The sequence below is a fragment of the Prinia subflava genome, chromosome Z, assembly GCF_021018805.1.
Source record: "Prinia subflava isolate CZ2003 ecotype Zambia chromosome Z, Cam_Psub_1.2, whole genome shotgun sequence".
Taxonomy (NCBI): Eukaryota; Metazoa; Chordata; class Aves; order Passeriformes; family Cisticolidae; genus Prinia; species Prinia subflava.
This window is the reverse complement of record NC_086283.1, coordinates 3,164,294-3,186,496: the sequence shown is the minus strand read 5'-3', so window position 1 is coordinate 3,186,496 and position 22,203 is coordinate 3,164,294. Positions and strand designations below refer to the sequence as shown.

Sequence of the window (22,203 nt, the reverse complement as noted above, 5' to 3'; positions counted from 1 at the left end):
GGAAGTGGAAGAAGAGACAAATATTGTGTTTCTTCTGCTTTCTGTATCTTTCCAGCTTTATACCCTAGTACCTGACCCTTTCTGAAGTCATGCTGACTGTATGCTGGACAGCTGTGCTTTTGTTAATTAATCTGAGTTGATCGTATGCATTTCCTTGATAAAAGGAAAACATGTCACAGTAATAAGAGTATTGTGAAGAGTCACAATAAACCCACATATTTTGCAAATTTAAGATCACATGATACCACCTTCACAGTTTAAGGAGATAGTGGACACTTTTTAAACTGTGCTTTAAAAAATATTATTAAATAATATTTAATATTTTTCATGTAACTAAACTATTAATATTAGATGCATAGATTAATATTTCATATTAATAATGAGGCAATATATTAGTAATTTTAAGAATATTATTAAATTATTGGCAAATACTATTAAATGAATTTTTATACTTACTATTGTTGTTGTTGTTGTCATCGTCACATTATTTGTATTTTTGGTATCAGTGTGACTTCAGAAAATAAAATTCAGCCTAACAATGAAAAACACCACCTCTGTTTTTCCTGGCAGATTCACTCCTGACTTTACATCTTCATGGGTAATTCGTGAGCTCACGCTGGTGACTGCTGCTGATTTGGAGTTCCACTTCACACTCAACGTGACTCTCCCTCACCATCTCTTACCGCTGTGTGCGGATGTGGTGCCAGGACCCAGCTGGGAAGAGTCTTTCTGGAGGCTCACTGTCCTCTTCGTAAGGTAAGGCTTTCCTCACAGCTCCCCGGAGTTCCTACAGGATGCAGTGGTGATAATGTTGTGGTGATAACACACACGTTCTGATGCATCCCTGACTGAGATCCCCATGCACACTGTGCTGCTGCTTGCGTGGTTTGGACACTGGAAACAGTCAGGGCACAGATGAAGCAACAGCAGTGACCACTATGCCTGGTTCTAGATGCAACTGAAGAAGACTACAGGAATCTGAAAAAACGGGAATTTTTCATTCTGTTTTCCTGCTAACGGAATTTACCCTGCATGATTGAGAAGGTGGTTTGATGAATTAGAAAGATTTTTGTTTTGATCCATATATGTTTGATGCAATTAATACACCATGGTGAGAGAGGATATTTTGCGTCTACATTTTTAGTTCAGAAGTATGATGGCATTTGTAGCTCATTTAATGCCAGCATTTTCTCAGGAAAAGAAAGAGTAATTAATAAATAGTAAAATAATGACAATGACTATCATGAATGAACAGCAGACTGATAAGTATCATAGTATGATGTAAGACTCATTACAACACAGTAGTGTTGTACTTCTACATTACTCCTACATTATCTTCAAATCAAGGATTATCTCTTTTAGAATGAACTTTTTTTGTGTTTTATTTTTCTTCTTTGTAAAGCTCATAACTGAGTTATTTTATACAGCTAATAACTAGTAAGGACTATGAGGAAAAAAAGAAAAGAAAATACTATTACAACTATCATTTTCAAAGCTGCATTTTGAGTGTCTTGTCTGTCTTTTTACTTAGAATATACTAACAAAATATTTGAAAAGTGTATCTTGTTAGAAGCTTTTTAACTCTTTCACTGAATATTCCTGAAAGTTGTAGACACCAGTATCTGTTGTTTTCTTTGGCAGTTTGTCCCTGCTCGGAGTGATTCTGATAGCCTTCCAGCAAGCCCAGTATATCCTAGCAGAGTTCATGAAATCAAGACAGAGGCCAAATCCTAGTGCTTCACCACAGCAGAACAGCAACTCTATTGACATAATCAGCTCTGATTCCTACAAGTAAAAATACTTTTTTTTTTTCTTATTTTCTGCCCTTTTTATTGTGGAGTGGTGCTTTCTGTCTGTATTCTGATATTGCTGTGGACTGGTTTAAAGGAGACACTGTTCTAAGCAGCCTCTTTAGAGAACTTCCACCTCAACCCAGGAGGAATGGAGGAACTCGGGGATTTATTAATATTGAATATTGCCAGTAATACATAAGGTAAAAATTCTGTGATGAGAGTAAAGTATACACCACGTGTGGCAGCTATGGAAAGAATGGAAAATACATTGATGGTTCTCAATCTCTTTAGTGGTCAGTTAGGCACTTTCTCAGTGAAGCGTGTGAGTGTGTTGGAAGTCTGAGCAAATTCTTAGAGTCTTGCTCAATTCTCACTGAAATTAGAATGTGCTTAACTGGCATGGTAAATTGAAGACCTAAAGCAATTTCATGGCTTGTGAATATGCACCCCTTTCTTTTCTTAGAACAATATCTCATAAGGAATTCATGATGGCTTTGTAAAGAAAAACAAATCCCAATTTTTTTTCTTCTCCAGGGGAAGCTGCAAGACATTTATGGATTCCTATAGTTCCTCAGATAAAGGTAAAGGGAAGGGCTTCCTGTCTGTAGGCACTTCTTCCAGCCGAAGTCAGAGTGCAGCAAAGAGAAGTCCTGCAACCTACAGCCACTCTCAGAAGAAACACAAATGTTCAGTTTACTACAGTAAGCAGAAACCAAACACAGCAGCTGGCAGTGCCATTGCAGCTGCTGATGAGAAACAGAATCAGATTGTAGAGAACCAAATCTCAGCACCAAAAGAGGACATTTGCACTGATGTTGTCAGTGAGAACTGGGTAACTCTGAAATATGCAAATGGCATAAACGTTAACAAGAATTTAACTCTTCCAGAAGACTTTCTGGGTAAAGAAGAAAGTACACTGAAAAATACAGTTCTCATTAAAAGTAATTCTTCAGAGTGTGATCTGAAGGAAGATCTTCAAACATGTATGTTTCCTAAGGAAACTAACCTTAAAACTTCAGAAAATCTAGCTGAGCTCAAAGAACAGGAGTTCTGTTCCATGAAGATGCCCAAGAAACTACCTGAAAGTCAGTTGTCCAGAAATTCACCTCAACAACAGCTGGAACTGCAAGAAGTTCCTAGGAAAATTAGTGGTAATTTTTTCTCAAATTCTATCAGTCTAAATTACTGGGTGAAATGTTCTGATGAGTTCACTGTGATCAGGATCTTGTCTTTTGTGTGGGACATGGGAATGTGGTGTTTCTTATGTGTTCACTGTGATTTGTCTGTTTACATTCCTAAGGAAGCACCTTACATTTAAAGTAGTTTCATAAATCAAAAATTTGCTTGGTTTTACAGATTTCAAGTTTGTTAGCATATTATTTTAAGTGTTAAAATAATTGATGTCCTAGATCTGCTTATAAGACACAAGTTGCCCTTGTCAGATATCCAGAAGGATCCCAGTTTGCAGTTTTCAGGTCCACTGAAGATGTGGTGCTTGAATCACCAAGCAAGCACATTCAGAAGCAAATACTCAGAACTCCTTTGATAAAACCACCTAAAATATCAAGAACCTGACATCAGAATAATGTGAACTTTTATTGTGTTGGAATCTGCAAATCACTGTTTTCCTTAGTAATTTCATAGCTGTATTTTTTATCTTGTTTTTCTTTTTTTGAAATTGTGGGGCTAAGCTGCCTGGAAAGTCTTACCTCTTAGGTTCACAAAATTTTAAGAACAGCAGAAGAGCATGCTTTACTGAGGCACCTGGCAAAGTAACCGAATGGTGAAACCGGCATTTGCTGCAGCTGTGGCAGTTTATTTAGGGAGTGAGCCATCAGAGTGAGATTACAGGCCCTGCTGTCTTGTGTAGCTGTTACAATGGGCTCATTGCTTCTTGTTGTGGTTTTATCTGTGAGCTATAGTAGGTACAAGTGTGCAGTCTCAGGTGAAGGCAAGATAGTTTCACTCATCTTACGAGGTATTTTGAGATTCTTCATATGCTCCTAAAATGCACCGTTGCTTATTCTTTGCTTTGAATTAAGAGATCATTCAGTGTATTCAGTAGTAAAGCACTAAAGGTAATCTCCCTTGTTGTCTAATAGCAGTTGTGGTTTTGTGCACTGTTAGGCATGTATTTCTGTGTTTCAAGATGTTTAGTAGGATATGTTAAATCTAAAAAGTGCCATGTTTCAGTGTTTGTATCTTGATTATAGTTACAGACCTGGTTTTGTGAAGACAGGCAGTTCAGGAGCTTGGGTACTCGCATGTTTGTATGCTGGAGAGCAACAGTGTTCTTCAGAGCTCTGGCAGCCTCCCTTGCCTGGTGTTTCATTCACATGTGATCCTTTTGCAGTCCTCGTGGCTGCCTGCTCCAGAGGGGGAGACAGTGTCTGACTCAGAGCTGGGGTGCTGTAGTTGGTTGGTAGGAACTGTGAAAATGTTTGGGCGTGCCTTTCCCAGTTGAGAAGGCTAGTTCAGTTCATTAGGTGATGACATCTCTCACTCAGAGCAGCTGAGAGCCTCAATAGCTGAGGCTACACTGTGGATGTAGTGAGGATCTCTGAAATACCTGGAACTGATCAGAGGCAAAGTTAATTCTGCCCTGGCCTGGTCTGGCCCAGGCAGAGGAATGTGACTCAGCTGAGCAACTCAGCTTGTTGTTGAGGCAGGTGTCCTCTTGAAGCTTTTGTTTTTTGGACTCTTAGATCAAAATAATTCTTCCTCACAAGCCTCTCAAGTAAAAGAACTTACAGTGTGGAACCCATGCTGAAGACAGGACGACTTGTCTTCGTCGTGAATGCGAGGACACTTCAGAGGTGTCAAGCACCAAATAAAGGCTGTCCTTTCTCCCCACTCAACTTGCAGGGGTTTTTTCTCTTTGTTTTTTAGCCCAGTGTTCTCTAGTTCAGACTCTACCTTACAGACCTATGGCTGAGCCCCAAGTAGCTCAAATTCAGATGAGATGAACAGGACTTGGGTAATCTGTGAATGCACTGGGAGTGGTGTGCTTACGACCATGAACCAACACAAAACTACTTTTTGCAACTGCTGTAAGAATTTTTACACAGCATTAGCTTTTGATTTTGAAATTTTCGGTATCATCAGCCTAGACGTTAGTCTCCTAGTGTTATAGAAAGCAACACAAGGCTGTTTTTAAAGAAAGGTATGTGGTTATGACTGTGAGCCCCTTCTCTTCCCATGCAAACTGTTGTTATTGTTTAATTGTAGGGAATAGCCAGCAAGTGCCTCTCAGGAATGAAACAGAAAACTGCGAAACTTTAAGAAAGCAAATCAACCTAAAGCCTTCCACAGAGAAAAAAATTAATAAGGTACCTAAGGAAGAGACTCCATGCTGTGCAAAAGAGGAGATTAGTTCTTCTGAGGTTTGTATTGTTGCTTTTCAAATTTAAAATTATCTTTTTATGGTTTATGTACACACATATAGGTATGTGCCTGTATGGAGAGATTATTATGTAGAGTCACAGATCTGAAATACTATAAATGAGATTAATGAGGAAGTATGCGGATGTGCTGTCCCATGTCCATTGTGCATTAATGCTGCTTTCTGGAATGGTGAACTGTTTGGGTAAAAATCAAAACAGCCTTATCACAGCCAGAGATTGGTACTGTCAGAGCAGGCACAAGCGTACTGGAAACTAATGGCAGCTGTCAGCCACACTAATGATGTGGGAACATTCTCGGCAGGGGAGGTGGGCATATCGGCCTTTGTTTGCAGGCCTGATCTCCAGAGCCAGGGCTTTGCATCAGAAACTTGCATGTGTGAGTACAGCAGGCAGAAGCCCTTTAGCAGATTGTGAAGTTGCTGAGAAGGATCCTTCACCCGTGGTTTCTGAGTATGATAAACACATCAGACTGTATCTTTGTTGCAGGCAGCATAAAACACTAAAAGAGCTCTGTCAGGCAATTAAACCTGAGAATCTGGATTATGTTTGTATTCTGTCCACTGGATAGAAATCCCATGGTAAAGTGATGTAAGGGAGAATTGCTTACATGGCTGGGGGAATATATCAGAAAAGACATGGTCTAGTCTTGCTTTGGGAACTGTTGTTACAAACTTCTCTCCATGTGTGGCTGATGATGCTCAGTTTGTTTCTTGCATTTTTTGAAATAACTAGTATTTTTTTGGTAACTTATAACATAACATAATTATGTTATATATATATAACATAATTTCCTCAGCTGTAATTCAAATAAATGCCTTCCCCCACCCCCACCCCCCTCAGCTGCTGAGGAAAGGGAGGATTTATTGCTGCTGAACTTGCACACCAGCTGATCATAAATCTGGCAGATGTTTCTTGTTTTTAGCACATTGGGAATTTTATTGACTGCTTTACTTTTTTTCCCCCCATTTTTTAATTTCTCTGAAAGTCAGAGCTAGATGCTGTGAAAGGGAAAATGCTAAGTTTGGGAATTCAAAGATTTCTCTCTCGTGATCTCTTGCTGTCTTGATGGACAGAGTCTTGGAAAGGCTGGTTAAATTGATGGTGCTGGAAAGAGGATATGCTGTGGAAAGCCACTAAATCATGAAGTAACTATGCATTTGAGTTGGGTCATTTTGTCCGGAGAAATCCAGTGGAGTTCATTGACTAAGTTAAGTTCATTTTATAATGTATGTATTGTCTCAGCTTGTATTTTTGCCTTTAGCAAGAAGATGCTTATAGGAAGAAGAAACCTCAGGAGAAAAAGGAAGGAAATGTATCAAATATGAATTGGAATAGGAATAGAACATCTAGGAAAAATAAGAAGAAGAATGTAAATATATCTACAAGGTATGTATTGCCTCACCGAATCATGAGGAAACCTAGATTTGCTGTAGTGTTTCTGCAGGTTTTGCATGGTACATTAGGCAGGATTGCTTTATCTATTTAAATAAACACACTTTCATCCTGGCCGGAGCATTTATTTTTAGGAATGTGCAGTATTAAGTATAACCAGCAAAAACAAAAAATTTAAAGATATTCTGTTTGTAAATCTGCATGTATACAGATGCAGCCCATTCTGCATAGCAGTGGTAGCTCTCTGTTAGAATCTGGAACGTGCTGTCTCTGAAGTTGAGATGGTTAGCTTCCTTCTCCTTGTGTATTGTATGGGGAAGTTTCCAGTCATATATTTTCTTTAGTGAAAAAAGGAAAATAAAATCGTTGAAATTACTACACCTTCAGGAGAGTCATCTGCTATATTGAGTACCTGGGAGAATATTGTCCTCTACCAGTTTTGGAAGAGAGACGTGTAGAAATGAGACAGCAGCTTGCATTTTTGCTGTAATGATTAAAAAAATGAGAGCAACACTAGATTCTAAAGAATATTGAGTGAGCACTGTGGAAAGTTAGGTTTTTTTCTCCTGAGAATTGTTTTAATGCATTTTAAAGTCAGTTGTAAATTACTTTAATTTTTTTAATATATTTTAAATTTTATTTGTTCAGATTATTAAAAAATACTAGTTACAATGCTGCTAGAATAGAAACACTTCTGAGGAAATCCTACTCCTTCCCCTACTCCTTCCCCAGCCCTTTGAAATAAGGTCACAATCCTACAGAGACTTCACAGACTTAATTTTTATGGGGAGTGCTTCTGTTGAGGTCAGTGGACTTTAAAAGGAGATTGTAAATCTGAAAGGGCCGTTACAACTCATTGTACAGAAATTTCTATTCATTTTGTGGGAAGTGAGTACATGTGTAAATCTTTGCTGGATGCACACCTTTGTAGGTAGGAAGGATAAAATATGAGTAGTGAAATACTGAAGTTCAGTGTCTGTTCCTTGAACCAGTGCAGCAGTTACTACTTTCTGAGTTACAATGGAACCATTCCATTTCTGCAGAAATTTGACAGCTGACTTGTAATCATTTTTCCTTAATACTCCCTGATTATGATATTGCAGAAATTTCATTTCACTTTTACTAGCAAAAATTTAAGATTGCTTCAAATTGTGTTTTTATTCTAACTGTAATTATTCCAGGGAAATGAACACAGGGCACATTTTTCTTTGTATCTCGATCTTTGTACACTGCTAGACTGTGCTTATCATTGCAGCATTTAATTGCCTTCTGCCAAGTATGTTAGAGAATGGAGTTAAATATGCACATGTCATTTTGCCTCTCCTCCTGAGAAGCAGTAGTCTGTGTGGTGGGATTTTTTGGGGAAAAGGTTCATTTTGGGAAAGGTTTTTTAGGTTTCTGTAAAGCTGGGGAGTAAGGTTTCCAAACCTACTGCTTCCCCTGCACTTTGCCTTGATACCTATGTGACTTGAAGTGTTTAATGCCTGAAAAGGAAAAATGCAGATGAAATGTAAAATGCAAACATGGTTTTCTGTGTGTGGTTCTATTAGGGTCCCTGAGCAGAGTGAGTTGAAGCATATGTGCAGAGAATTTGAAAGGCCGGATCAGAGAGCGAATGTTGGAATGAGAGCCTGGTGTCCACAGAGTAATGGGGAAAACTGTAAAGCAGACCAGAAAGCTGGGAGCTTGTCCATACAGGGGGAAACAGGTATGCAATCTTCATTTTCTTAAAATGGGGAAAGAAATACAGTGTGGATTTTGTGGCAGTAGAGCATTCCTTACTTGAGAGACATGTGCTTTTCTCCCTTTTGAACACGAAGATGACAGGACTGGTATGATGCAGTGCCTGAAATAACTGCTCACTTCTGAAGGGCTCTGCATGCTTCTCCATGGGGTTGGTTGGTGGTGCAGACCAGAAAATGAAATCAGTCTGAAGCAATGATCCATCATTTCTTGGTGAAGGAAAGACAGACTCATTCATAGTCTGCTTTTGTGTTCAAAAGAAAGCCACTATTAACTGAAGCAACCGTATCACTTTTAAAAAACAACACTAGCTTGGGTACCTGCTTTCAGCCTTTCCATCAGGGCTTTTATCATCTGTTTTCCCTGACTTCAGGGAAGAGGAGATGTGAAGAAAGATACCAATTTCTCTAGGATTGTTGTTTGCAGCTCTGATGAGATAATAAGAAAAGCGAATCTATCACTTACTAATTCATTACATGCAACATTTTGTTGTTGCTCTTAGTATGCATGTTCCTACAGTCAGGATATGTTTCATGTTTGAAGTATTAAGTATATGTTTCAAAGAACAGTATGCACTTCCTCTTTCAACCTATTACCTGTAGCAGCATTATATCCTCACTTGCATTCATTTTACTGGGATATAATGTAGGTCAGAAGCTCCTTGTATTAGGGGCTGGTTTAGTTACTGAAGTGATCAGTAAATGCTATTTTCTATCTCATCAGTACATTCAGAGAATCCTTGTAAATTCATGATTCAGATTACTTTTCCCTGACAAGACTTCCTTAAATGTTGTACTGGGTTTTTAAATGTTTGTTTGTTTGTTTGTTTCCCCCAACTTGTTTAGAAAACTTTTATCAGTGGTCCAAAAAGAAGTGTTTAGAGAAGTTTTGTTCTGATTCAAGCTCAGATTGTGGAAGTTCATCGGGAAGTGTTCGTGCAAGTCGTGGGAGCTGGGGTAGCTGGAGCAGTACCAGCAGTTCAGATGGAGATAAAAAGCCAATGATTACTACCAGGCATTTTCTTCCGTCCAGTAAGTTTTGCAAACAGCACCTCTTCACAGTACTGAGCAGAGTTTCTAGCCTTCCTGCTGAGTGGAAAGGCCTGCCATAGCATGGGACACATAGCTTGTCTTTTGTAGAGCACCTCTTAGACACACAAGAAGAGAAGTACTGAACTTTGTACTTGACAAGAAGTACCACACATTTTGGGGACATGAAGATGACTGCCAGGCTCTTCAGTGAGCAATATGCAGTTAATTGTCATGCACAGTTAGTTGTCAAGGAAGGATGGGAGAACTGAGAGTAACTAGCCAAAGCAATTTATTTCAGATCTGAGGATGCTGGGTTTGGAAAGGTGTATTTGAGGCATAAATAACCAGAACATCTGAGCCACTAGACTAGTATGAGAAATGGGATCTGTGGTTCATTACTGCGGTTCTTGAATACCTAAATATTACTGAAGTAGTTGAAAGTCACTGCCATAATTATCCAGAGTGATCTGGCACTAGAAGGAAATTTTAAAGTGCTGAACTTACACCAGAAAACTCGGCTTTGGGTGCTGCAAAGAGATGGTTTGACTTATTTAAAAATATCCAGAAACTTCCACATGTATTTGTGTGTGCATAAAACTTTGCATTACTAAATTATAGTCTGTGATCTATCTGAACCTGTGATCTAATAGATAACAAATCACGTGTATATGATTTTCCTCTTTGTTCAAATTATAATGCCTCTCAAAAAAAAGAAAATAAATAATTCTAAATTCAGACTAATTTGATAGTAACAAGGAACCTCTTCATTAAGACTGTGGTAATCACTTCTAAATCATAAAATACATGTTAAGATGATGGACCTAGGCAGCATGCCTTGAAATTGTTGCAGTTAGTAATAATCTACTGTGAAAGAAAATTTGATTAACACCATTGATGATTCTATTTGTGTGTATGTATATTCTGTGCATACTTCTTTTTTTAAGGATCTTTGATTTTCACAGTCATTCTTTTCTTTAGGAGAGAATATTTCACAAAATGATTTTCCATCTGAAACTCCTATCACTCTAAATCTGTCTCATAACATCTGCAATACCAGGTAAAAAAATTGAATCTACACCTGTAAGGCATTAAAGAAAAAACACCAGCTTGAAGTCTTGTCTCAGTTTGATAAATAATATCTACCTGTTACTTGGTAATTTTTTTTATGATCATCTGATTGTACTTATTAATTGGAAGAAGAATCTTCTTCAGTCCATGAAAATATATAAGCAAAGTTGATTATGCTGCATAAATACAATATAAGCTTCCAAATGGAAAAAAAGTGGAAATTAGTTTACCACTTCACTTCTTCCAGATCCTAAAAACGTACTATATTTCCATTACTGCTTAGTTGTATTAAAGTAGTAATATTTTTTTTAAAAAAGATGGGAATAAGACTTTCAAGCTGATGCTATTCTTTTGATGGGAAAAATGTTCTCGTAGGATATACAGCATGAAAATCGATTTCTCCCTCCCTCACTTTCTTTTCTCCCTCTTTACTGTAGTAGAGATAGCATCTACAATTTTTATTATTATGAATCCTCATTTCACGTCTCATTTACCGCTCTCTCTGTTTTCTCTAGGAAAAATAATCTAATCCTTTTCCTTTGGGCTTCTGGTGCTTGAAAATGTTTCCTTTTATTCATTTTGACTAGTTTCTTTGATGAGTTTTGATGAATATCAAATTCATGCTCATGTGTCTCTATGTGTCTTCATGGACATAAAAGTAAACTTACCTGAACATTGTTTAAACATTGTAAGAGGTCCTACTGATCTCCATGAACCATTGTTTGTTTTCCAGTTTTAGAGAATAGCTGTTGAATTAATTTGCAATAGGTTGATAATTGGATAATAAAAATGGGGTAATTAGGGTATTAATTTTATTCAGTTTGCATGTGTGATAGGTAGCTGACTTTTAATTGGAAAAAAACCTGTTAAAAATTGCACAATGGTAATTCAGAAACAGGAAAAATCAGTACAGTGGGAAAGCAAAAGTAGTCATGATGGTCATTAGAAATATTTTTTACATCTCTGTATATTTCATTTGAAATAGTTTGGATTATGAGACTTAAGAAATTAAATTTTCTTTTCATTCAGCAGAGACATGAACAGCATCCCTCAATATCCTGAAACCTTGTGTCCCAGTTTCACTGACATAGCTGCAGATCCTGACAAAAATAAAGGTCAGTACTGACAATTGAAGCTGTTTTTTTCACACTTTGTCAAGCAGTTCTAGTGATAATGTGCTAATAACCCATGCACCAACTTGACAGACACATTGTTACTAGAACTTGACTTGCTTCTAAGCAAAGTTAGCAAATGAAGGCTTAAAACCTTGACAGTTTTTGCTTCTAACCTTGAGGATTTTTGCTGCATCTCCTGTGTGTGGAGACAGCATTTAGCTTTCAACTCATGTTCTAGGTATTCTTTCTTTTTTTCACCTTCTTGCTTTGCACAGATTAATGTCAGGATGCAATGCAGCTGGGAGATCAAGAGCACTGCTTGCTGTGTTAAAGTGAAGCTTGGCATCAAATCAAACATTACTCTTTCTCTCTAAATTTCCACAGATGGGACTTGCTCTCTTTGAAAGCAATAATGAGTGAGATTATGTAGCACTGTTTCATTGTTTGTACCTCAGAGGAAAGTAATATTAGCTTTTTGAATCGGATTCATAAAGGCATCATGCTACATGGTGAGGTGGAGTTTGAAAGCTGGTCAGGACCCATGGTTCTTTGGGCAGCAGCCCTCCCTGCCCTTCTGCTGTACGTTTAACCTGTGTCTGATGGGATACAAATGCTGATTAACCTTCTTCAATGGTAGCAATATTAGTATGTATCATGTAAAATAATGAAATAGAGCCAACTTGGCAACCATTGTCTCATGGAAATTGCTAATTTGGATTTTTTCTTTTCTGTGGCTGCCAGTTCTCATAGAGTTGATGGGAATCAAGTACCTGTGGGCAGTCAGGACACTCAGTCCGTGAAGAGCAGCACAGTGAATACCTGCCCTAGGGGCTAAATGCAGCATTTACTGAGTTCACAAATTGTCTGGTTGGGAATGGCTCCAGTCTGTTAGAAACCTGACCCTGTTGACCCTGTTCCTGCTGTATTTGTGTAGTTGGATTTCAGAGGTGGAACTGACTGAGGAGTGGGTGCAAGGACGCCAGTGGGGATTGCATCCCTGCTGTCTGTCCTGCTGTTTGGAAGTGTGCCACCTTGGCACTGGCAACTGAATGCTTAAGGACCCTCAGTAGGCACTTTTCATGTTCTGTTGAATTCCAGTTTCTCAGTTCAAGTCTTACATATATTAAAAAAAAAATTGAGATGTGTTTAAAGACTGGCCTTCATCACAAGAAGTGTGATGAAGGCTTAGTAGCTCTGGATTTTTTTCTCTAGCAGACAGTCCTTATTGGGGATCTGAGAATAAAGTGTCAGTGTGACAGAATCTGCAGCGTTTCCTTCCTGTTACTCTGCATGTCATTCCCCTTTCCTTTTTTAGGTCTTTACCCAACAGGAGACTTGTGGCCTGCCCAGCCAGTCTGCGTGGCAAACAGTCTGAACTACAACCTTGAGAATAATATACCATGTATGATCCAAGAAACCCCCTCTGTCCACAACAGGCAAGTTATGTTTTATGTAAAAAGTACAGATAATGCTTTGTTCAGGCTTCTGTAATTCAGAGGACTGTACTTTATTCATAATATTTGTAAAGGCGGATGATAGTTAAAATAGAAGTCTTTCTGCCACTTCAATCATAGTTCTAGTTGTTAATGCTCTTCCACAGGTACATCACGATTAATTTTGCTAAGACAAATTCCCTGCTGTACCTGTTTATGTATAGCTATTCTAGAACTTTTTTCAAGTTTAATTAAATACTTTTTGGAAAGCTATCCTTTCACTATTTTTGCAGGCAGAGGGCCTGGCTTTGAAATCAGTTGCCCCTTTGCTAAATGCATAGCTTGTGTGTGCCACGTGGTGTGTTATGCAGTGTGTACTTGTGTTAAATGGCAGGACAGACATTGTTACAAAGACAAATATTCCACTATAAAGGTGGTTTAGGGATACAAGTTGGTATGTTTCAGGCTCTGTGTATATTTGGGTTGATCTTCCCGTAGTAATGAACTTATTAGTTCTTGTATTTTACACTGCTCACACAGCAAATTTTAGTAATGAAAGATGTGCCACAAACTAGAGAGCAGAAATACTCTGCCACCACACAGCAGTGAAATATCGCCACTTCTTCAAGTTGTGTCCTGTCATCCAAAATGACAGGAGAAGGACCTGAGGGTCCTGGTGCACAGCAAGCTGTCCCTGAGCCAGCAGTGTCCTTGTGGTCAAGAAGGGCAATGTAATCCTAGGATGTATTAGGAAGAGCAATGCCAGCAGGGCAAGGGAGGTGATCCTGCACCTCTGCTCAGCCCAGGTGAGGCACATCTGGAGTGCTGTGTCCAGTTCTGGATTGCATGGTCAGTGCAGCAGAGATAGGGAGCTCCTGGAGCATGTCCAGCAAAGAGCTACAAAGTTGTTGAAGGGTCTGGAGCATCTCTCTCACAAGGAAAGGCTGAGGGAGCTGGGCCTGTTCAGCCTTGAGAAGAGAAGACAGAGAGGAGACCTCATCAGTGTCTCTCAGTATCTGCAGGAAGGGCATCAAGAGGATGAAGCCAGGCTCTGCTCAGTGCTGCCAAGCACCAGCACAAGAGGCAGTGAGCAGAAACTGATGCACAGGAAGTTCCACCTGAACATAAGAAAAAACATGGTTAGGGTGCAGGTGACCACACACCAGAATGGATGGTCCAGAGGGATTGTGGAGTCTCCCTCATTGGAGATACTCAGGAACTATCTGGACACAATCCTGTGCCGTGTGCTCTGGGATGGCCCTGCTTGAGCAGGCGGGTTGGACCAGATGACCCACTGTGGTCCCTTCCAGCCTTAACCTACTGTGACTGCTTTTGTACGCCTATCTTGATTTGGACTTCATATGCAAAAATACATGCACATCCATACAATTATTTATTGATATTTAGTAGTAATAACTTAAGATAACTGCTTGGTTGAATAGTAAAATTGAAGTAGGGTAGGTTCATATGAAATTCTTTTATTATGCCTACCTTATGCAGACTGGATCCACAGCTGGACTACTTCAAACTTGCTGCATAGCAGGGCCTATTTTCACTACTGACATGTCTTCAGGACTTACTTTTGAAAAAATCTTCTTGAAATTCTGAAATTATTTTAACTAAAGAAGTATAACTCCTAGAAATCTATGTGTAGCTTAGAAAATTCACAGTTTAACGGTACTTTAGCACATTTGGTTGGGAAAATAGAAATCTCCATTTTATTTGCTATTCTCAAGCATTTGAATGTATTATTTCTTCTTCTGCTGCCTCAAATCACATTATCCATGTCTGTGGGGAAGAAGTACAGTTATTTTCTTTTTACAGGGAAGAAATCTGAACCCAGTTAGGCATTGTAGGATTCTGGTAGCATCATTACAAGTTGTTCATTTTCCCAGAGGAAAAAGAGCTCTGTGAGAGAGAGAGTGCTGTGATTATGTAGTGGTGCAGAGTAGATACTGGCAAAATTGACAAGTGGAATGTGAAAAGCCTCATGATCAGTTGCAGGCATTTTGCATGCAACAGCTGTACATTAAATAAGTATTTCTAAATAATTTTCAGAAATTCTGCAAATTGTTTATGACTGCAGATTTTTCTTTTTCTTGAGACAGCTTCATTGACTGGAATGCAGCTTGTGACAGCCAGTTTTCCAACATGTATTGTCCACTAGAGATGAATGAATATGGTGCTTTCCCAGAAGGTAAGATGAAATAAAGTTAATTAATTATCACAGAGCATGGTTATTTTCCTCTCACCTTTCGCAGAACAAAAGGCTGAGCTGGTCTGTGCACACACTGGTGTTCACTGCTTAAGTGGACTTTACATTTTCCAGCTGAGTGCTCTCTAGTAATAAACAATGACTGCATGTGGTGGATGAGAAGATTGGCCTTTGTGTAGAGTTACTAAGCCTGAAAAGGCAGTATGCAGGGCTCTCGGAGGGAATAGAGAGAAATGCTTGTGCCTACAGTATTACACATATCTTTTTGCACAATCTTCTTTGTTTCCCCTCTGGCAAGCTTCTGCCTTCCAGTGTGTGAAATACAAGGCCTCTTGTGACCAATTATCTTTCCAGGCTAGAGTTTCTTGGCTTGGGAAGCACACTGGCAGTAATCTAGAATTCTTTAGCTTTACCTACCTAAGTAATAATGAAAGGTCAGACTGCTGTATCCCAGGCAGCATTGCTGATCCCTCGGGTGCTTAGAGCTGAGACATGTTGGCGGTGAGGCCTGGGGAGGTTCTGCCATGCATGTTCTAATAAAGACTCTGTTCTCCAGTAGAGGGATTGCCAAGTCTTTATCCTGTCCTCCTGATAACAATTTGTTAGTGGGTCCCTAATACAGAGTGGTAGTCCTGTTGACAGAAATTGATATGCTTCGCTGCTGTGCTACCCTGACACTGCATGAGGTCACTGAAGGATTAGGTCAGTCCCAGCCTGGCTCACTCTCAAGAAGATTCAGCGTTCCTCCACAGAAATGTTAGCAGTGTTTTATGTTGCAAAAGCTTTAGCTTGTCTTCCTGATTTTATAAATTGCAGAAAACATGAACTACCCCAGTGGCTTCCCAGGTACGGCAGCAGTGCAGAATACAGCCTTCATTGATCAGAACTGTCCCTCCACCTGGAATGCTCCTCCCAACATGCCGCCTGCCTGGGAGCCTGCCAGTTATGTCAACTCCACAGTGAGTATTGTCATTGTGAGGGGCTGCCTTTGTCTGCTCCTTCAAAGCCTTCCTAGTGTATTCCTGTCTTTCCCCTACCTGTTGCTTACATGTTCTTCATGAATCTCCTAAGTAGCCTGATGTATGTGTTTAATGCTGGCACTGGTAGCCCAGGTTTTTCCCAGCTGTTTGTCAAGGATATTACTGACCTTGTCTGCAAAATTATAAGATGATCCTTTTGCCTGAAAATTGACTAAAATCAGCTTACATACGGAAAAACATTTTGGACTTACGTAGTCTACTGAGACTTTTTTCTATAAAAATCAACATGTTCAGTGGAGGGTAAAACCCAAAAAGTGCTGACAGCAAAACCCAGAAAGATCTGAAAATTGCAGAGCTGAATGGACAGCTGCTCTCAGTGAGTTTGACAGAGGATTTTTTTGGTAGAAAATCCAAGTGATTTAAGCTGGATTTGTGCAGATTTCAGAATCCTGACTTTGACTCGTTATACTCCAGACTAGCCATGTTTATGTCATCCCGTAGTGCAGTGTCGGAACTTCAGTGCAAGGTGGTCTTTAATTGTAACCTTCTTCTCTTCTGCTCATATTTCGAAATCCTCTGTTTTAGAATTTTGATTGTTTTTCATTTGCTGTAGGTTTATTTTGAATAAAGCTAACCAAATAAAAGACAAAAGATTTTCAACTGAAAAAAGGAAAATCCTTCTGTGTTAAAAAGTGGTAAAACTGGTAGAAGAATTTTTCGTAAAATAAGCATGGCTTTGTTTCATATTTTATTCAGGAATGCCAGGAAACACAGAAGGTAGAGATTGGAAAATGCATTAGATAATTCAATTCATTTCCCTGGCGAGCTTTTCTCCACAATACATTTCAATGTTTCATTCAGTTTTAAAAGTCCCAAGACTTCCATGACCTTTGCTGAGAGACTTCCTTGCAGACTAACACATCTTGCCCTCCAGGAGGTTCTTTACAAGCTTTCAAAATTTTCTAACTAAATTCCCCAGGTCCCAATTATAGTCTCATTTTTCACACTGAATATCCCTTTCTGTTCCCAACATGCACAGTCTTTCTGGACTGACATATACTTCAGCCCTTTTCTTCTCATTTCTAGATGTCCTTCTCTTTTAATTTTAACTCTCCACGTATGCATGGTGATCTTTGTGTGTCTTCCATTTCTCTATTTTCCTCAACAGTCTGACCAGAATTGAGTGGTATGTTGTTGTTAAGAGTAATATCTGTGCCACGCAGAGCAGAGCTCATGTGGCTTCATTCAGTGAAGGGCCTTTAAACACAAACACACATGTATTAATGCTGCTGCACTGTTTTTGGCAGCCATGTTTCTTTGTAATCTCCTGTGTAATTTTCTACTTGTGGATTTCTTAAGTTTCTGCATAAATGCTGCTTCCTTCCCTCCCATTAAATACTTAGCATTTCCAGATTTTCCTTGGCAAATGGTCCATGTTGCAGTTTCCCATGCTGGTTTTATCTTGCCCTGCAGCCCTACCTCTCAAGCACCCGAAGCTTGTCTCCAATGTCTGGACTTTTTGGTTCCATCTGGGCACCTCAGAGTGATGTTTATGAAAGCTGCTGCCCTGTCAGTGCCACCACTCAACATTCAGCCCACGTGGAGAACCAGGCAGTTATGTGTAAGCAGGAATACTATCCGAGGTTTAACCCTTTCCGTGCCTACATGAACTTGGACATATGGACTACGGCAGCCAATCGAAATGCAAATTTCCCACTTTCAAGGGACTCGGGTTATTGTGGAAATGTGTGAAAGGAATTTGATTTAAAAATGTGAATAAAGATGCTTGCGATTTTGATTACTAGAGTAAGCTGGTTGCTGAATAGATTACAATGTTGGTGAATATTTTGGCACTTTTATATTGAAAATAAATTTTTTTTACTGAAGTCTGAGCATTCAGTGCATTTTAAAAAGCACAGTATATTCAGGATCCTATTATTGTCAGGTGAAGGCTATAAATTTAAAATTCAAATATTTGGTCGTGATTAGGGACAGAAAAGTTCTTAAGAGCATCCACAAACTTATACTGCACAACTCTTCTGAAGTTTACATTCTGTGGTATAAACTATGAGTGGTTTAGCAGTTGTAGGTACAAACTTACACCCATAAGTAATTGCATCTGTACCAAATAGTAACTGGGGACCGACCTGTTGATGCAGATCAGAGAGTCTGCAAATGGTGCCACTTCTAGTGCTGATATAGTTGTTCATGAGTGCTGACTTCTGGCAGTAGGAAGAGGGCTGAATTGTGGCTTGTTTACCTGGCTTCAAAACACAAGCTGTCACTTGGACAATGTTGTGCTTGTGCAGTGTGGGTAAGTGGTCATTTCTTCCAGGGACTTTTCTTGTGACTCCTGGCATTTAATGTTTTTATTTTTAGCCTTCTTGTTGCAGTAGCATTTTCAGTGCATTTAATTGCACTTGTTTAAAATGCCAAAGCTTGAACTGAAAGAAATATTTCTTTGAGAGGAGAATTCACACCACTCTCCAAAACAGAATGATATTGTGCTGGCTCATGTTAGGAGGCTGAAACTCTATAGTAGGAAAGGTGAGGACGTGCTGCCACCCATGCCAGGACTCAGTCCATCATGCAAGATGTCTCTGCTTACCCTTCCTGTAGAGCCTTTTCTTCTGCATGGCAGAATGTGTCTAGACATCAAAAGGAGGGCATCCCTTAGGTTCAGAAATGTCCTTGGCACAAGTGCACTTGTCAGGCCTGATGAGAGTAAAAGCAGATCCAGTAGCAGTCCTGTACAACTGCCTAAAGAAGAGCCATAGAGATGGCAGAACCGAATTCTGTGTTGTGGTGGTCACAGGCATTACAGCAATTGGCAGTGGTCATGGATTGCTGCTTGGGAGGTTGAACATGAGGAAGAATGATGTCCCTTGGAGGGGGATGCTGCAGGAGGATTGGTACCTCAACAGGTGAACAGATCTGTGCTTTATGTTTATGGCATGGCTGAATGAAGCCACATGTGAGCTGATGCAGTGGAGGTGTCCTTCTTGTGGGAGGTCGGACTGGAGACCACCAGGATCCAGACACTATTTTGAGGATTCTGCCAGCTTGAGCAAGTTCCTTACTTTTTGCTACTAAATTTCCTCTTGCCCTTTGCTCACAGAGTGATTGGAAGACAAGAGCTCTGTTTAACAATAAGAAATCAAAGTTTTTTTACTTGTTTTTGTTCAAAGACAGAGCAGAAAAGGCACTGCAAGATAGTTCACAGCCTGCATGCAAGTCTACTCAGTAATCTGAGCTCTCAGACCTAAATTTTGGCCCTGCTAGTCTCACCACATTGCTGAGCTATCAGACCTCTATCTTGCTGGTTTCATCCAGAAATGCCATCCCAGGGTCTTGAAATATTTTAGCAGAAACAGTGCATTTCCACGAAAGGCTTGTTTCAGTAAATCAGCAGTTCCTGTAAAATAAGCTTTATTGAAAGTGACTCTGCCAGTTATGCTTTCACCTGTGTTTGGGTTAGCTCAGAAGGTGGTCAGGGACTGTTTGGGAAACTCAAAAGCTGCTACATTTACCTGCTCTAATTGTTTGTGCAGAAGGTGCTCCAAAGCCTGTCTTTGGTTTCAATGTCAGAAAAATGGGATCATCACTGATTGCTTCTCTGAACTGTGGTGTTTTAATTGCTTGATAGGAATTAGCACCCGGAGTCTACAGCTGCCTTTCATGATGTGTTGTGCTGGGCAGGTATCTGTTTGACTCGAGTTTAATCGTAATTGCTTGTGATTGTGAAGGAAAGTCCACATGTTCCTATGAATTTTGATGCTCCTGAAAATGGTACTAAACCATGAGAAGTAGTCATAACCTCTGACATGCTTTCTGTGCACCTCTTGCCTATGGTAGGAGACTTCAGGAGGAATAGAGTGGGAGTATAAACACAATAAATACAGATTTTTTAAAGTGATCCTTTGGTTTGAAATGGAATGAAGTTCTTTATTCCGTGGATAATACTGCTTGTTGTATAGCATGCCTGAATTTTGGATAAAAAGGCACAGTAGAGAGAAGAGGGCATGGAAAGCTGTGCTTAGTTGTCTTACTCAGTTTATTCTGTTCATTCCATTCAGTGTTTCAAGGAGAGCCTTATTTTCTGTGTACTGAAGGGAGGCTTTTCCTCAAGTTCCAGTGTAAGGACATGGATTTCTTACATCTGCAACAAACTGTAACAACAATCTCTAAACCCTGTGGAGTTCTGATAAGCACTGAGTCCCTCTTGTAAGTACGTTCTAAACAGAATCAATCACTGGAAAATAGAGGAAAAAGTATGCCATAAATGAAGTAAAGGCACTGGAGAATTCAGGGCCAGCAAAATCAGATGGAAATGTTTGGAAAAGAAGACCTGTATGAAAAATTCAGTCAGACTTGTTTGAAGTGCCAACAAAAGACAAGGGGAATGAGCTAGAAAGAGTTTGAGTAGTATTGCTAAGGAAACAATCATTCCCTTTAATTAGACCAGAAAAGATCAAGAATTATTCCCCCAGGAGCTGTGTAGTATCAGGCAAAGTTTTTCATGTAACTTTTCATAACAGTAACTACGGAATGTAACAAGATCATTAAGGTTACTAGAAATAATTTCTGCCATCAGGTAGCTTAATTAGCAATCCACTTGAATGCAAGTGGGTTTGGGCTCAGTCAAAAATCATTCCTTCTGCAGTGAAGGAAAAGATGAAATAAATAATTGCTTTGTACCAAAGTAATTATAATTCTGCTGGAGTGAACTGGAGAGGGTGCTCTAAAGACATCTCATTGTCATGAACAAAGTAATTTCTAACTTCTTGCCTTGTGCCTATAGCTGCACTGGGAGCTTCATTGATCTCTGAAACTGGTACTGTTTTCAGAGACTTCAGCAAAAGCTGTTCTTGGTTAACCAAAGAAATGCTTAAAATTGGAAAGGGAAGACCAAAAATACCAGCGTAAAAGAGGAATAGCTTGCACAGTCCACTAGTAGGACTGGTGATGGAGCAGGGGGAAAAATCCCCATGGATGCAGTTCCAAGCCTTCAGTTTGACTTCTGTCACCGTGTGAGCACTACATAGTCTCTGGGCATTGACTGTTTTCTCAGGAAGAGAACTGGAAAGTGACAGACACCTCTGCTTTCTGCTGCCAGCAGGTTTGTGGCTTCTTATATATGTATTGAGATTAGGGGTATCATGTTACCATTGTCCTTGATTTTCACAAAGTATATTGGCCAAGCCTGCCTGATTGGGCCAGTATTTCCATTATGGACCCAGAGAATATGCCTGGCACATTCCCTGAAGGTTTGTTGGTACTGAGAGACAGCACTTGGACAAAGCCAGAATCTATGGCAGGGTGTTTGCCTGGCTGCAGCAAGCCCCTCACAGCATTACGCTGTAGAGCTGCGGGAAGGGCAGCATCCAGTGCAGCTTCCCTGTAGGACAGGCCAGTGCTCTGCTGGGACCCTGTTTGTTGGTAGATAGGGCTGGTGCAGTGTTGAGCTTGCTCCTCCTGGAGGGACTTGGAGAGCCCAGCAGCCTGGCTGCCACCGTCCAGCCTGGGAGCCTGGTTTGGATCCCGTGGGAGCAGCAAATGGGCTAGGACGGGCTGCAAGTACACCTGTGGGGTGCAGAGCTGCGGGGACAATGCTGTCCCCAGGGCAGGCCCAGATGGGCAGCACTGTCGTTGGCTGCTCATCTGAGTTTGTCACAAGCTCGGTGGCAATTGGGAGATCTGTCCTACAGCTCCTGCAGCTGGACCTGGGCGTGGAGGACTGTTCCAGCTGCTGGAAGAAGCAATGACCAGCAAGCAGCAACGCTGGCAGAATGAGCCCTAAGGCTCTGAGGGCAGGTGAGAGATCTAATTGCCAGGGGCCAGATGATTCATTGGAGAGCTGTTAGCTTGATCTTCTGAACAGAGCGGAAGGGGAGGAAGCAAGGGAGGTTTCCACCACCTACACTAGAGCTGGCAGTGCCTGCAGCTCCACCACCTGAATTCTTTCTGCCTCTAGAGAAGCCTCAGTGACTCCTGGGAAGTCGTGGCCTTTGCAGCACCACAGGTTCTAG

The 22,203-nt window shown here is 40.2% G+C and overlaps 1 protein-coding gene across 4 annotated transcripts in view; it reads left to right on the top strand.

The window, feature by feature from the left end:
- Window positions 1-18,060, top strand: part of TMEM131L (transmembrane 131 like) — an 80,936-nt gene extending 62,876 nt beyond the window's left edge. For 2 of the 4 annotated variants that reach the window (XM_063422935.1, XM_063422933.1), the window contains exons 23-35: window positions 571-756; window positions 1,642-1,791; window positions 2,328-2,944; window positions 5,022-5,176; window positions 6,459-6,583; window positions 8,140-8,297; window positions 9,178-9,363; window positions 10,342-10,420; window positions 11,464-11,546; window positions 12,862-12,982; window positions 15,088-15,176; window positions 16,011-16,153; window positions 17,648-18,060. In XM_063422935.1, the coding sequence (XP_063279005.1) occupies window positions 571-756; window positions 1,642-1,791; window positions 2,328-2,944; window positions 5,022-5,176; window positions 6,459-6,583; window positions 8,140-8,297; window positions 9,178-9,363; window positions 10,342-10,420; window positions 11,464-11,546; window positions 12,862-12,982; window positions 15,088-15,176; window positions 16,011-16,153; window positions 17,648-17,926 (2,371 nt within the window). In that variant the 3' untranslated portion in view covers window positions 17,927-18,060. Of the gene's footprint in view, window positions 1-570; window positions 757-1,641; window positions 1,792-2,327; window positions 2,945-5,021; window positions 5,177-6,458; window positions 6,584-8,139; window positions 8,298-9,177; window positions 9,364-10,341; window positions 10,421-11,460; window positions 11,547-12,861; window positions 12,983-15,087; window positions 15,177-16,010; window positions 16,154-17,647 lie in introns of all 4 variants that reach the window. The other 2 variants (XM_063422934.1, XM_063422932.1) reach the window with 1 other exon arrangement.
- Window positions 18,061-22,203: the final 4,143 nt, after the last annotated feature.